Raw genomic sequence first — 16479 nt, forward strand, 5'->3', positions numbered from 1 at the left:
AGCCTTGTCTAAAAAGAAAACAGGGACATATAGTGTTTCCATGGAAACTCGGTTAAAATGCTGATTTGTGGCTATGATCATAATCAGTACCACAATCTAATCTGATTGAATTAAATGAAAAAAAGTCTTAGTTATGAATTCAGCACGGTATAAAAGTATCTGTATACATGCAGAAGTCATAGTCTTCCATCCTTATAGATACTTTCTAACTGCAGGTAAAAGCAGGGAATATAGCAGGGAAATTTGTGTGGGACCCTTCTCTTTTTCCTTCTATGGTCAGTTGTACCATTTGTAATATAAAAATCAAAATCAGAATTTAAAATAAATCTGTTTAAATATATTTTATTGAATTTGATTATAGCTTACTGCATCTCTAATGTGTGTGTTTGATTTCCTTTTTTAATGAAAGGCAGAAGAGCTTTTCCCTTAGTGTAGGGCATATCAGCCCTGTACTCTGAAAGAATGGAGAAGATGATCTTACTTCCCTTATAGACATGCTGAGAAGATTTATTAATTCTGAAGAAGATTCTGGCATCCTTGTTTGTAAAATAGCAGTAAAATGCAGAGTTGATTGAATTGACCCTATTAGAAAATTAAATATGTTTTATAAAATGTGTTATAGCAACAATTCCAAGAGAACCTTTGTCATTTAGAAGTGTCTACATTTTGGAAAGTGGTATTTCAAAGTTTTTTTGATGTCTAGGAATACAGTAGAGACTTCAGAATAACGACCTAATGTTTAGCGATTGCAGCGTGAAATAAGTGCTTCTGGAAATCCCATCAGTATCAGTCTACCTTTGGTATATGCCTTAACGGCTATAAAAATCTCGCCTTTGGAAGGCTAACTTTCTTTGTAAGTCAATAATAGGTTTGCCTTTATAGGACAACATAATTTCTGAAAATTCTTGCCAAAAGTCCTTTTTTGAGTGGAGATTTGAGGACTTCTTGCATTCTCCAGAGCTCCATTCTGGAAGGTGCTAAGTATTCTTATCATATGCTGGGCATCCCTTAACTCCCATAGACTTCAAGGAGCACTGGCAGTGCTCAACACCTTTCAGGCAGAAGCCCCAGCTGAATTTGCACCTACCTTGCGACTTAGTAGAAATAGAAGCTATTTAGTATGATAAATCCTTAGTTTAATGGAATATTAAAGACAGCTACCTTTCAGCAAACCTTCCTGATTTATTTCAAAGCTATTCCATTAAAGAGGATTACAGCTGGTATCCATGATATTGATTTCCCTCAAAAATTATGAATTTATGCTTCTAAAATATGCTTTACTGCTGTATTGACAGCTAAATCCTACTAATCATTAGGATATAAATTGTAATATACTACTTGTTGAAGCATCTGGATAATGGTTTATGTGATGTAAGTATAGTACATTTGTACTTCTGTTGTGAAGTCATGTCAGCACTTACACTATTTCCAGAAGTTAATAATTCACCCAGAGAAGTTCACTTATGTTCATAACTTGCCACATGGATCTCAGGCAATGATGACATTTTATTAAGAAATTTTAAATATCTGTCAGTGCCTTTTAATTTTAATCATTCTCAACATTTTTAAAAAGCCTGCTGCCTTTGTTGTTTTCTTGGAGTATCCTTTCAAAACATTTATTAGTTATGTATTTGGCCATAAATTAGTCAATAGATTGTTCTTTGTATTTTGTGGCATTAAGGAGGTCATTTCAACTTTGTCTAATGAAGCAAATAAGCTCTTGGCTAATTTTCAGCAATATGGAGACCTCTCTCAATTCATGAATATTCACAAGATCAGACCTAAGCAAACGTTTCTGCTGAAGAGTATGTAGGCTTATGTAGCAATTCTGAAGATGTGAATTTGTTATTTTTCCTGAAATGCAAGAAAGACAAGTGAAATAGAAACCTGTCATTCTATCCCTCAATGCCTGATCTGTTGGATGCACATTAGCTATTTTCCAGTTCACACACTTGAACTTCTTCAAGTTAGATAAAGCAAAAGATAAGTTATTTTCCCCAACATAGGTTATTCCTAAGAGGTATAATTAACATTTCTTGACAGGGTTTCAAAATGGTGGCAGCAAAATGTTCTCATGAAATAAAGTTAAGTAAATGTGAAAGTGTTCAGATTATGGCCAAAATTAATCCATGGTTTTAGATACTGAATAAACTTTCAAGTGAGATATTTATAAGTAATATACTGAATACATCTTGAAAGATGATATTTCTTTTCTATTACACATACAAAGTAGGAGAATATGAAAAAGAAGAAAACTTATATTTCAGTATACTGGAAAATCTTTCAGTGTTATTAATCTAAGATTACTTTCCGTTCCTGACATGGTTTAAGTCTCTAGTTCAGGATAGTCCAAGAATGCTAGTTTATAGCTCAAATGCTAGCTCCTATTTTTGTTGAGCAAATAGGCAGCTGTGTTCTCTTCTACACAGAGATTCAATAAAAATGCATTTTTGATCCAAAAATGAATAAACAGGCAAAGCTGCTTTTGCAGCTGATACTGTTCATGGAAAAGTATAATGTCTGTATCTTTTGCTATTACTGTCTTTTAAAATTGTTCAGTAAAAGACACAAAAATAAATCAGGAGAGTTCCAAATCCACTAGTGTTATTTTCTTTGTATTTGCAACTACAGAATACTATGGAACTACTCAAGTCTATTTCAAACATAAAAATGTGCTCCTTGAGTCTTTTGCACCCATACATAATTTTTTTTTTTTGTACCTTTCTAAAACTATAGATTACCACCATGTGGTTAAACAGCAAAAACATGGTTAAATGAAGTGATCTTAGAAGAATAAAAACATGAAAACTATTCTGGAACATTACAGTAAATATTTGACTTCTAAAACATCCAATAGGTATGGTCTTGAAAGGCTGGAGAGTTGTATTCATTATGAGGTATTTCTGATGTATTATTTGACTTCAAATAACATTACTCATATATTTAGTAATTCAGAGTAATTTGCTAATCACAGTATAGAACAAACAGTTTGTAGAGAATGTCACTATTATTATAATGCAGTCAATAAGAGATCCAAGACTTATTTCCAAATGACGTGATTTGATAAAATGTTGGTGTTTTCTCACTTGGTGTCCTAAGTCTGGTTTGACTAATGGGATTTCATATATTCACGGACCTTGTGTGCATGCAAGTATCCATGATGATAACTGGATAGAGCAAACAGTTGGTAGTCAGTGTGTTCTAGAGGTGGGAAGAGTTGAATTCTGTAAGTCTCTCCCCTCCGTGCTAAGACTGGTAGCAGTAGAATCTCCATGTCTTGGCTTCTAGGTCAGTGGTAGGGTAGGAGGCATTGAACTGACGTGGGAGAAACTGGACAGAGACCTCATGAGTTCATTTTGCAGTGGATGCCATAACATTTATCTTTAATGTCTCATCCAAAGTATTCTGTGGCTGGCAGTAGGACAACTTGTAGCCATTTTGCTATGATAGGATTTCAGTTTGGGAGGGATAAATGTCTTTGGAAATAAGAACAATTGAAGCTTTGCTCATTTCTGAAATCAGCCTTTCTCACGATACTGAGGTATGTAGGTACGGACTTTTTTTGTCGACACGATTAGGTAATAGACAGGGTCAAATCTGAAAAAAAGAAAATACTACCAAGTTTTGAATGTGTTGTGTTTTAGTTACAAGTGGAAGCAGAAAGCCTGACATCTCCTAAGAGAATCTGGTCACAGTCTCCAAGAGTTCAGATAAGTATCCTAATTTCTGGATGTTTGTCTGAACTTTGAGCCTCTTAGGGTTCATTAATTGCAAACTTGAAACCACAGCCTTTTGGCTGAGATGTGACAGGTATACTGGCTAAGCTACTCTAAACTAGGACCTCAGCTGTAGGAAGTAAAGCTTTTTTTGAGAACTCGAGAAGTCATGGATCCTCCCTTAAGATTTGTAAATGTGCTTACAAATATATACTCTTATTTTTTGTTTCAGTCATGGGATGTACTTGAATATTGCAAAAAAAAAAAGAGCAAGAAAACCCTATAAAACTGAAAAATGGTTAGGGAGTTATTAAAATACCATCACCGCTTCATTATTTTAGTGTTACTGTGGTCAGATTTCAGTCTTCACATGCTTCCTGTACCATCAGAATTCAGAAATGTTTGTCAGACTAGTGGCTATGCAGGGGGATGTTGGAAGAAAGCTGAAGGCTCCTAGGAACTCCTTGTGAAAATTCTGCCACCAGCAGAGTTTTATGATGGCGCTTGCCTTCTCTCTGCATGCTACTGAAATATTCCTGAGGCTAATGAAAATACTACCCAACCCACTTTTTAAAAATTTTTTCTTCTTTCTTTCTTTCTTTTTTTTGGTAATAGAATGAACCAGGTGTCAGTAGGCGTCAGGTATTTTCTAAAAGTCACAGGGAGGATACTCCAGACACCAGACAGGGCTTAACCATGCCCTGCCTCACCCTGTTCAAATTGTGCAGTCTGAACCACTATTTTATACTATCAATGTACTCCTTGTATTTCTCAGGAACAGGGCATATATCTTTCTAGCAAAGTGCACTTAATGTAATTTTGCATGCCAAGCGGTTACTTCCCTCCAGGCTTATGGGAGGGTTTTTTTTTTCCTTGGTTTTTTGTGTTGTTTTTTTTTAAATTACAAATGGATTCCCAAGTAGCTCCCTTGAGCTGTGCTCCTGGTACACAAAGTTTATCATGGAGTAAATGAGTAGATTTCTGTGGGAGCCCTTTGTTAGAGTGTTGGCAGCACATAAGCTACTATCTTGTAAAGTTTGAAATACAGTACAACTGTCTGAATGATAATTTACAGATAACCTGTTTCCCTCCAAGCTGCTCAGTGAAGCCTCCTGAACAGGCAATGGACTTTCAGTCAACAGCATCTCTATTTTTTTATGTTTTCACTCAATTTATATCCTTTTTGTGTTTCCTCCTGCTCCTGCTGCTACTTCATTAGTCCTCCAGAAGGAAGATATGTGTCAGGGAGTCAAAGGGAGTCTGGTTTATGATGATGTTCACAGACTGCCCTCCGCAGTTCAGTTTGTCAGGGCTTGGCTGCAAACCAAGCCCTTCAGCCTTCCCTGGTGGTTTGAGTTTGGATGAACTTCGGCCTCCCAGCAATCATCATCCTGCTCCCCTTTCAGTTTGGCCTCACATCAAGTTCCCAATATCTCCTCCCTTTCTGCTTGAGTTTGGCCTCCAGGAAATACCAGTTGCCACTGCCTTCCCTGCATCTTGGGAGTTTCCATCCAGACAACTGCTTCTGCCACTAATTCTGAAAATCTTCTGGAAGAAAATACCAGGTTTGAGGTCCATGAGTAGAGAGGCAGAACTTCAACTTTCCATTGTCCATTTAAGAAGAATTCACTCATTTACATGTTGCATCCCAATAGCTCTGATGAAGGAAGTATTCTTTGTGTTGCTAAAATCTTATGACATATTATGACATGAAAACTGTCTCCCATAACAAACTGGTAATTATATAGGACTTACCTATGTATGTGTATGCGCAGTCATTCTACTTATTTGTTGACAAAAAAGGTAAAGGTAAGATACCGGTAATAATACAAGATTTTTTCCTGAATATTGTTTAGAATCCAAAACTACGTGATAATTTGCACTTGGAGATTTTTTGTATTTTACATTGTATCTAGGTTAACAAAAGACTCGATTTTGGAAAAATCAATCTGTAAAGGTTAATGAGGCACTGTAGCTCAAATTTAGGTGGAAAAGGTAGGTGCACTTTTACATGGACTTCAAATGGATTTAATATTAAAAAAATTGTAAAACATTAAAATAATTTAAGGGTACCTAAATATGCAATAGACACATTGTGGGGTTAGGCAAGCAGGTTCCATGTCAGAGAAGCTACAAGAAAAGCTGTAAACAACATTAGAAATCTTCACTGAGTTAAATAATAAAATATATATTAAAAAACCCACAAACAGTGAAACAACAATTTGCAGAGGACAGTTTGTGAATAATAATAGTATTTTATCCAAATGCATAACTGATATTTATTTTTGCTGGGGTAGGAACTATGCTTTATTATAAGAAAAACAGAAGAAAGTGCACAACTACTCAGTAGTTTGGCCCAGCTTTTTGTCAATTTTACTCTTTTATCACAGGCTACTTAATAACAGTTCATTAGGAAGATGGCTGGTATCACCACCATGGAGGTTGCCCAACACTTTGAATTATAAGCTCATGTTTTCAGTATCTTAAAAAATAAGCAAACTTAAACTGTTAGGCTGAATTTTTTTGTGTTGGGTGTCTGAATCAGGTTCAGACATTCTGGATAATAAAACTAATATTTTTTCACGTTAAAAGAAAATTCTGGGGATCTTCTGTTTGAAGAAAGGAACTGAAGAAAATGGGCTGGGGTGAGAAGAGGAAGGTATGGGTAGAATGGAAAAGATCACTGAGATCAAGCAGGAAACTGAATGAAGTGTGAAGTTTGGAAGGGTGAAAACTGCATTTTACTGTGCAAGTAAACTGACACTGGGATTAGAAGCAGTCTGGGAAGTGCACATTTGACGAATGCTCATTCATATTTTTTATATATCCTGCATGCGATGAAAGAATGACTATCACTGGGAATACAGCTATGTTGGATGATACTGGAGCATAACTATATTACTGTAAGAGAGTGCCTGTTGGAATACCTCTAATTTAGTAGCTAAGACTCCTTGGAATTGAGGGGGAAAAAAATCTGTACATTTTCTTTTTAATTACAGCACATAACACGTTTTATAAGTTTTTTTAAGGGCATCATCTTTGGTGGTGGGAGTCTTCCATTAATCTGTACTAGAGGTACTTTTTGGCAGTTATGGTGTTTATTTCTCAATATTATGCGTTGGGGTGTAATATTCAGCATCTTATTCCTTGGCTGAGCTAAAAACTGAAGACAGATTTTGAACTGAAACAGATTTAGAGTATAAACAAAAGAAGTGCAATCAACATTTTAAGTAGTTGAAGGTGTTCTGGAATATTTCACATTTAGTTATTAGATACTTTAAAAGATAGTAATAAGGGGTAATATGAGTAGGCAGAAAGAAAGAAATCTCAAGGAGTCTAAGCTTAATACACAAAGGCGATATAGATTAAAAAGATAATCCTGCTACAAATCTGTCTCCGAGATTTCTTATTTTGAAGCCAAGATAAACCTCATTTAAGATAATTCCATCAGAAATAGGAGGCCCAAATGTCCTCAAAATGTTGAGCGTCTTTTATGTATGAGAAAGAATTGTAGTCTATACTGTATTCTGTGGGAAAAGGGAATGGAGACCTTAAGATATTTTTCTAACCTTGCTGATCTAGTGCTTTTATATAGTGTAACATTCTATAGATATTTCACAGAATGGAAATCCTTTTAGCTTTTACTACTTTTTCCTTAATTATGTATTTGGAATCCCTCTGCCAGGTTTATAGGGAGATTCATCTCCTCTCTTGCTGAAATAAATCAGTCTAATCTATTTTCCTCTCTTATTTTAAGTAGGAGATGATTCATTTTACTTAGAGCCTAAGAGCTCGTGCAATTCTGTGCACAGAAGTTATTTGTTGAGGAAGGTTTTCCTTATCTTTCTGTCCATTTGCTTAACCATGGAGATCTTGAAAGGAACACAAGCAATCCTGATCTATTCTAAGTAGTTATTTGTTTTCCTTTATGTTTGCCTTGATAGTAAGCAGCCTTGAGCTCTGTAGCATTTGAGCACTTACCAATACTTCTATCCTCAAAGCATCCCAGTAAGACTGAAATATTACCCTCAGCCATGGAATTCATGCATAAGGAAATTACTTATTTAACAATAATTATCGCTAGCCAAGAATTTAACTTTGTAATTCCCAACCATCTGTTATTTCATAGGGTCTGCACTACAGAATAGCAGCCACTTTATTAAACAAAGGAAAGAAATCTCAGGGAGTTAATAACTGTTTTCCAAAGGCAGCGTTAAAGGTATTTGTTGGAATCAGCTAAGTAAATTTGCTAACATGATTGAAACAAAAAATTGGATTTGCAATATTCATTTCAAACGACACATTTTGTGTTACATAGAGAAAGATCCTTAATACCCCTCCGTCAGCTCACGTTAGTTGATGCCCTGTATACCTCTACCTCTAGCCAACCATCCCCAGTGACATTATGAAGGAAAGGCAACAGTGAAGACAAAACCTTTTCTCCTCATCTTTACTCATTTTTTCCTGGCTGAGGAAAACTAATTTGTATCCCTTGGCCATTTTGATTGAACCCAGCCTACAAGTGTTGAAGAGTACTTTATGATAGATTTTAAAATTTATGGTCCATGTAAAGATCAATTATAACTTTTGTTGTTTGTGTTTTGTTTTTTAATTAAAAATGTGGGTGTTATCTGGATACCTTGCTGAACAATAGTTAGAAAAATTTCAGTGCAATTACACTTTTTTTCTCTAACCTCTGTGGTAGCTGTTACATCCAGGAGGCTAAACAAGAAATTGGTGACATGGGAGATATAATTCTGAAGTTCCCCTTTTTCCCCACATGTAGCCAATTTGTAAAAAATAGATTTAAATATAAAGTAGCTTGGAGCACAGATATTTCATTCTGAAGTTCTGAAATGCTGAAGGACTAGGGATTGCTCAGAAGAATGTATTGGCTCTAAAACTTTTTGAGGTATATTTGAATAGTTCTTAAGGCATTAAATGACCAGACCAAAAAATATCCTGTGCTAGTTACAATGTTCTCAAAAAGCTCAGGGAAAAAAGGCCTGCAAAAATGCTTTAGTATCACCTCAGGGATTGAAAAGAAAATGATTTTCCCATACACTAACACTGTTAAATCTTTTGAATGTAGATGTATTCAAATAATTATTAGCTGAATTGTAGGAAACATTCATAATTGTCATTGATTATATATTACATAGGATATAGAATATGTAGATGTTACTCATTCAGTGACAGGAAGTTCTCCTGTGGAACCGTGTAAGGAACAAAATGTAAAGAAACTAAAATGGTGACATTAAAATCTCACATTGAGATACACCTCTTCAAAGAAAATGTCTATTGCTGCTTTCACCATACCATGTTTATGGGAGCTGTGTTTTCTTCTCCGATCCTGCAACATAGGTGCAGATCATAGAATCATTTAGGTCAGAAAAGACCCTTCAGATCACCAAATCCAACCGCAGATGGACTCCAACCATCATGTAGCACTTCATTATTTAATAACAAGTAAAAGCATTACAAAACTCTAATTGAGGAAATACTTCACAAGGGAAATATGTAATCTGTCGAGTGTTATACTTAAAATGATGCTGTTACAGCCTTGACCAGAGTAGACTAAGTTTGAAATGCATTTCTGTTTTATCTCATTCAATGGTATTGTACCTCAGAGATTAATGATACAGGTCTTAAAGTTAGGTAGAGAAATAAACTGAATCTTTTTTGAAAAAGTAAGGAAGACAGTAACTAAATTGATAATGCCTGGCCCTTCAGTTTCTACACAAACTACACTACTGCTGAAATCATGGGAATCTGCTCGAGTGGGAGCAAGCCCAGTATTTTCACTATCTTTTATTTCCCCTCACAGTCTGTCCAAGAAAGCATCAAAATTTATAGAGGTAATACTATGAAAACAAAACTGCAGTTGCCTGCCTCTTCTCATATTCATGAAGAGGGATGCTCTAAGTTTCATAGAAATTAGTCCCAGTATTTCAATTGTCTTTATACTAGAGCATTCCGTTGTGCAACTCATTAAAACATGCACATGGAATCTTTTACAGATGAGCTTTGTTGTAATGATCTTGTTACTGTTTCAGATTCTCTCTCATGTGGTAAGTAATTTATACCGGACACTAGAAAACCTTCAGTATGTATTCACTGTCTTTTTATTTAAGGAAGATTCTAGGCTATATATTTAATGCTTCTCTACAAAACGTTTCCACTTAAATCTTAGAATCATAAAATAATTTAGATTGGGAGGGATCTCCTGAGGTCATCTAGTCTGACATCCTGCTCAAATTTGTATATACATACAGATTGATTGTAGGAGAACAATAGTTTTAATTGTTCCTTAATGTTTATTACACATTCATTAATAGTTTACAAGAACAAAAAAGACATTTAGTCAAAAGTCACTTTGCCAGGTATTTTAAACGGGCCAGCCATGGCAGATCAAATAATCTCTAAATTATGGAGGCTTATCACTGACATATAATGGAAGATTCTGTATTCTAATATCACTGTTACTGATCTGTACTGGTATTCTGCAGTTTAGATATACTATAGGTCTTGGATAGATGCTACATGTGTTGGATATATAAGCCCAAATGGATGAACTTCCATAAATGTAGTGGAATAGATCCTTGTCTTCATCCTTTAAAGCTTAATAAATCTTTTTTACAGGTTTAAACCTTAAACTGATGTTTGATAACAACTCTGTTCTTTTACATCATCAGGATAATGAACTTGGTAATTTTCTCAGTTTTGGCAACTGCTTCTCTGCTTTAGGTGGTGGTGTCTCTAATAAGAGTGCAAGCTGCAAAGAGTCAACCTTATCAGGGCCTTAAATGAACAATATCTAACCACAGTCCACTCGTCTATGCCTGTTATGAGCAGCAGTATTTCTAACTGATAGAACAAGGCTTTGGAGACCACAGATCTGTGTTTTATTCTAAGCGCCGCTATAGTGACTCTCCATATCTGATCTTTGTGGGAACTCTAGTATTCATTTCCCTTATGCATCATTTTCCCAGCAATAAAGTAAGAATATTAAGACTTAACCACGTTTAGGGGGTATTTTGAGATTCTCTGTTGAGAGGTACTCTATAGTAAGTATAGGTGGTTGAAGTTGTTAGTGTTTATTAATGAATGAGGAACAGAATTTGTAAGGTACCTGAGAGTCCGGAGACGGAGACAAGCATTTTGGAGGGTTTACAGAAATAGTTAAACGGATTGGGAGCCTCCTTGGTTATGGAGCCATAGAAATCAGTAGGAGTTAATAGCAACTCTGCATAAACACTTCTGAAAATCTACATCTTTAAAAATCTAAACACTTTTGAAAACCCATTTTTTTCAGGAACTCAGCCATTCCAAACAGATTAGCCAGAAGATGCTGTTATAAAATCCCTTGGGGAAAGATGCAGCTCCACTGGTCTATATATCTTAATTCTTTTGTTCCCTAGAGAAAAACGCCTGCTGGCTTACAGCTGTGACCCAGCTGAGATGTCAGGCTGACTCCACTAGGTCCTGTCAGGTTACCTTTAAACTGAAAGCTCAGACACATTTAAAGATTTGCAACACAGATTTAAGAATTTACATTTTTCCAATGCAGAGTAAAGACAACCATTTCTCACTCCAGTTTCCCTTAGATATCACGTTTTATTGCTCAGAAATCTTGTTCATTCTGTATCTTTTGGAAAAGAAGTCTGATGCTCCATGATCAGAAAGCTATTGATTCCACCTGAAGTCTGCAAAAGATGCAGGTTGGAGTCTTAGACTGTTGGAGTCAAATCTAGGCCTTGATTTAGCAAGGTACCTGTTTGTGTATCTAATGTTGATCGCGTGGCTTGATTCAGGGAATTCAACAGGAGTGTTCACATGCAGAAAACACGGCATAAACTTTGCTTGCTGACATCAAGAAGACTTTTACTCATATAAATGCTTTTACATTAATTCTTACATGATAAGTGGATTGGTAGAAATGTAATATGAGATTGACGTTTCAAATACTGATGTAGCATCCAGAAGCAATATGATTTCGTTGTGGTAAGTTCCTGAAAATGTGTGTGTTTTGCCTCCATTTCAGAAAAAGGGGGTAGGATGTGCAGATCACCTGCATGCTTGGAATGAACCAAAAGGCAAACAACAGATGAAGAAAACATGTGCTGCATGGCTGTCAGATAGCATCTTCTTATTGACCGTAAAATAAATTACTAGATAATAATATGTAGCTGGAGAGAGTGTCCTCTGGAATTTGTTCAAAAAGAGAAATGGATTTCTCTACTGACTCTCTTAAGTAAAAATGTCCATGAGTTACAGATAGCAGAAAACTATTTATAACCTGCTATAATAAGAACATTCCTTATGTAATTTCACATCCCGTTGTATCAGTTCATTACAGATTTCGTTTCGCATACTTTTTCCTGCCTGGTAACACAAAATAAAATATATGCATGACATCAGCATGTGTGCATTTGCAAAACCAGGTGCCAATAATCTAAATGTAAATATGTTTTTAAATGATCTCTGCTGTGGATCTTAGAGGAGGAATGAATAAATGAAAATTTCTTCAATTTTCCAAGACAACTAAATTTTTTTGAAGTTTTGTTTGTTTTTAAACAAAACATTGCAGCAATGAATTTGCTAGAAGTTAGGTCTTCAGACTTGCAAGGCTTTAAAAACTGTAGCTTTTGTGATGAAAATAGTACACTGAGGTTATAGATTAGTCATTAGGGCCCAGTTCATTCTTTTTACCCTAGCAATTATGTTTCCTCTAAGCTGACCTGAAAGAACTGCAGGGCATTGAACTAGAATCCATTGATAAATTGTACTGAACAACTAGAATATCACTGGGTCCAGGGCCAGCACTGAACCACTTTTGCAGAAAAGCCTAGCACAAGGTGTGCTCTGTAAGTGAGCACATAAGAGAGATGGTCCAGGGATGCAGCAATAGCTGGTAAGAACAATCAAAGCAGATGTCTTTAGCCCTTCTGTCTCTGTCTTCCTGCCATATTCTTCATCGTACTAACTTCTTTTAAATAAAAGGAAGCTAATTCAGAAATTTTCAGCACAGGTAGATGGATATGTTCTCATTCTCTTAGTTTAGGCAGGTGAAACCAGACTAATCAACTGCCTTTGGAGCTTATGCAAACCACAATGCATTATACTGTTGTTCAATAGAAACAATGTAGTGCTAGGTCTGAGAGGAACATCAAACGAGGCTGGAAGAAAGGTTCACTGATACTAGGAAAACATAAGCCCACCTAAGGTTACAAGAAATGTATAATTTAAACCAGTAGTGTCTTGAATCTGTATTAAAAAATTTACAAGCTACTATCATTAGTATCCTGTATTATTTTTTAAATTTGAAAACCAGTAATGTTTGTCAGATACTTTCATTTGACAGAATTGCCTGTAATGCTCTTAATTTCAAATTTTTTAAAGAAGTTTTTAATGTTTGAAATAGGCTTCTTGTGTTCCACTGATAATTCATGGATTAAATGACCCCCAAACAAATGATCACTTGAAATGTTAACCAATATTTTCATGTTGTTTCAATACACTTTCATGTGTTTCAGTGCAAAACACAGTGTGTGTTCCTACAGCTGTTATATTTGTATCAGTAAAATATAAATTTGAGATAGATGTGAACATAAATATGTTCAGTTTGTGGTTCTTTTATGTTTATTATGGAGACAAATGCAATTTGAATGATGTTTGCCTCGTGTATTCTTCACGTATTAGCAATGTCTTTATGTTTAACCAAACCGTAAATGGTTTAGAATATGACTGTGTAGTCTTTTCAATTAGTTGTGGTTTTTTATATTAGGGCTTACTTTCCCTTTTTATTATGAGACTGTTTTTCCTTCTGATTAATTTTAAATAATCATTTGGAAGGAATTAAACACGCTGGGGTTTTTTTATTATTATTTATGTCTTTCCCAGCTGTAGGTATCCAGATGAAACTTGAATTTTTCCAGCGGAAATTTTGGACTGCAAGCAGACAGGTATATTTTAAATTAAAATTTTCTTTGTCATTAAATCATAACAGCTTTCTAACTGTGCAGATGATGATCCACAATTTTTTTGTCACAAGGAAAACTATTGTAAAGAAACAATGTACTTGAAATATATAATGGCTATCTTCTGATTTATATTCCAGCTCATCATTACAAAAAAGAGAATCCAGTGGTCAAACCCAGTTGCTTGATCCCATATTTATGGACGCCAGTAGAAAGATTATTAATTTTAGGCCCCTATACATAAGGAGTTACTTTGCTGGCCTTACACATGTTGATTTTCTCACTCAGAAAAAGTGGAAACAGTAAACCAAACCGTGATATTTATTAGTTTTCAGTGATAGCAGAATTATGCCTTCTCACTTAGAACCTATCTTCTAACATTCAGTAACTGAAGTATCATATGAATTATTAACTAAACTAGATTACTGAGTCATGGAAAGCGTTCATAGTCTTTAACAAACTATACCTAAAATGTTCAGGATCTAGAATTTGTACTCATTAAAGAGGATAACCATGTACTTTGTAAAGATTAGGATGCCATCCCTATTTTGAGAATAGATTGGAACTGTATTGTTTTAGAAAATAACCCATAAAATGCAGGCCCTACCCCACCTCTATTGGAAAGTCATGTATTCTTGTCTACAAATGGTCTTCAAGCTTCTAACACATGGAGGAGATTATGGTGTTCAAAACAGTTGAAATTGTTACAGTGTGAGTGCACCCTTTCTCTGCAGACAGGAACAGAACAGGATTGGTGAACAGATTTAAAAGTTTCTTAGTCATTTTTAGAAGAATTGTTGTCAGATAAAAATGTAATCAACTTCTTTATAATCGTGCTCATATGGATTTTTAAAATGTCATATTTTGTAATCATCAAATAAATGAAAATATTTTATTGATTTTTGATATCATTTCTAGTGTGCATCTCTTGATGGCAGATGTGCTATAAGTTGTGATGATGAAGTAAGTATTTAATAGATTTATTTTTTTTTCCATTTATACTTCTACTGCAATAGAACATAAAGTTGATGAATTTACTTTCAACATCTCATTGTGCATTATAATCTCCTGGTGTAATTTGGAATCACCTTCTAAATATTATACTATTTAGATAGTGAGACTTTTTATGACTGCTTACAAACATCCATTTCATTACAAGGTTGACACTGATACCTCAAATATGCATTGTAATAAATTGTGCTTTGTGAATCCAGTTTTGGAAATAATTTGAAGCTGTTCTAAGGCATTTTTTTACTACTCTATTGTTCATCTTAGAAGCTAATCTCTGATGTTCACACTAGAATTAGATATGAATTCAGAGTTGAATTTATGCAGAACTAATACATTAATAGCACTCCAGAAAAAAAAAAAAAAAAAGAGAAGTAACCTTAGTTTGGCTTAATGAACTCACTGAAATAGCTTTTTATGTAGTTTAATTTGTTAGATAAAAATACTATTTTTAATATCTTATGCATAGATTTTTGCAAAGCATTTGACATCATACCACCTGATGTTTTGGTTGAGCAACCAATGTATCACAGGTTAAATGAATTAAAAAGGGGTTAATAAAGCACAGACTGTATTGATATATGGGGAGGAATGAGGCATACAAGAGTCTATAAAATCAGAGTTGGGTATAACACCTGTGTGTTATCTCTAAACTGAGTGAATGGTGTGAGGAGATCTGGATCACCTGATAAACTGTGCTTGAACAAGGTATATGAATTTAAGTATGATAAAATGTAAATTCATACATCTGGAAATAAAAACTGTAGGCTGTAGTTGTATGATACTTTTCATACAGTGGCCAAAAGAACTATTGCAAAACATATAAAAGGCAAGAGCCTGTTTGTAGCTCATGCTAGTGTAACGTTTATTTCAATCTTTTTTTAAATAGGATAACATTTTTTTTATACAGTTATAAAGTTTTTATCCAGTTTTATTCAGTTTTTTTATATGTGCTTAGTTGTTTTCAGGAAAGCTGCTATCTGTATGGCCAAAAGTCAGCAGTCAATGCAGCATTAGTTTTTACAACGTTTTCAGGAAAGCATAACATATGGTACTCCCAGCAAACCATGAAAAACTGAGCAGTTACCCCCACCATTGCAAACTCTGATGTTTAAAAAGTGCCTTCTCATCTCTTTTCTCTGAAGCCTTTTCTTCTGAATATCTTCAAGTTCTCACAAGTTTGTGTCACTACTTTTTACAATAGGAACCCACGTATATTATTTGTGGTATTCCATAGGTCTGTATTTCTCCTTCTCTGTTCTCTTCTTATCTTTCTTATAGTCTCACTTTACAGGTCTCTTTCTGACTGTCCCAGCATTTGAAATACACTCCCACTTCTTATCACAGAGGTGCTGCTTGCCCTCTGTTAATGTATTTTCAATGAAATCTCCACATCTTCCACCACCTGAACGGCTGCCCTGACTGTTTTCCTGCCTATACAATTGTTAGTTCATTTGGAGTGTGCTCGGTGTTGTGTAGCACTAAGTTTGTTCAGGGCTGTTCAGGACATAAAAAAATAAAGAAGAATGGTTACATGAAGTACTGTGTGATGTTTCCTGTAGCGAAAGTTAGCAGAGTTGGGCTTTCCTGAGGATAGGTAATTCAAAACTAAATAACGGTGGTAAAAAAACAGTTCACGAATGTGTTTGAGGAGTGCTTTCTGACATGTGCCATTATTGTGTTGGATATTTAGTTGTTTAAGGCAAAAAATGTTATTTTAATTTTTTTATCACTTTTGTGTAAATCAATTTATAAAAAGTTTAAAAGGTACATCA

At 35.0% G+C, this 16479-nt stretch overlaps 1 protein-coding gene across 5 annotated transcripts in view; it reads left to right on the plus strand.

The window, feature by feature from the left end:
• Positions 1 to 16479, plus strand: part of CACNA2D3 (calcium voltage-gated channel auxiliary subunit alpha2delta 3) — a 478462-nt gene that overhangs the window by 416222 nt on the left and 45761 nt on the right. For all 5 annotated transcript variants that reach the window (XR_008233512.1, XR_008233513.1, XM_052777209.1 and 2 more), the window contains 2 exons: positions 13620 to 13681; positions 14615 to 14659. Coding sequence is in view for 3 of the 5 variants with exons in the window: in XM_052777209.1 (XP_052633169.1) it covers positions 13620 to 13681; positions 14615 to 14659 (107 nt within the window). In the remaining 2 variants the exon portion in view is untranslated. The remainder of the gene's footprint in view (positions 1 to 13619; positions 13682 to 14614; positions 14660 to 16479) is intronic.

This window comes from Harpia harpyja, chromosome Z (assembly GCF_026419915.1).
Source record: "Harpia harpyja isolate bHarHar1 chromosome Z, bHarHar1 primary haplotype, whole genome shotgun sequence".
Classification (NCBI taxonomy): Eukaryota; Metazoa; Chordata; class Aves; order Accipitriformes; family Accipitridae; genus Harpia; species Harpia harpyja.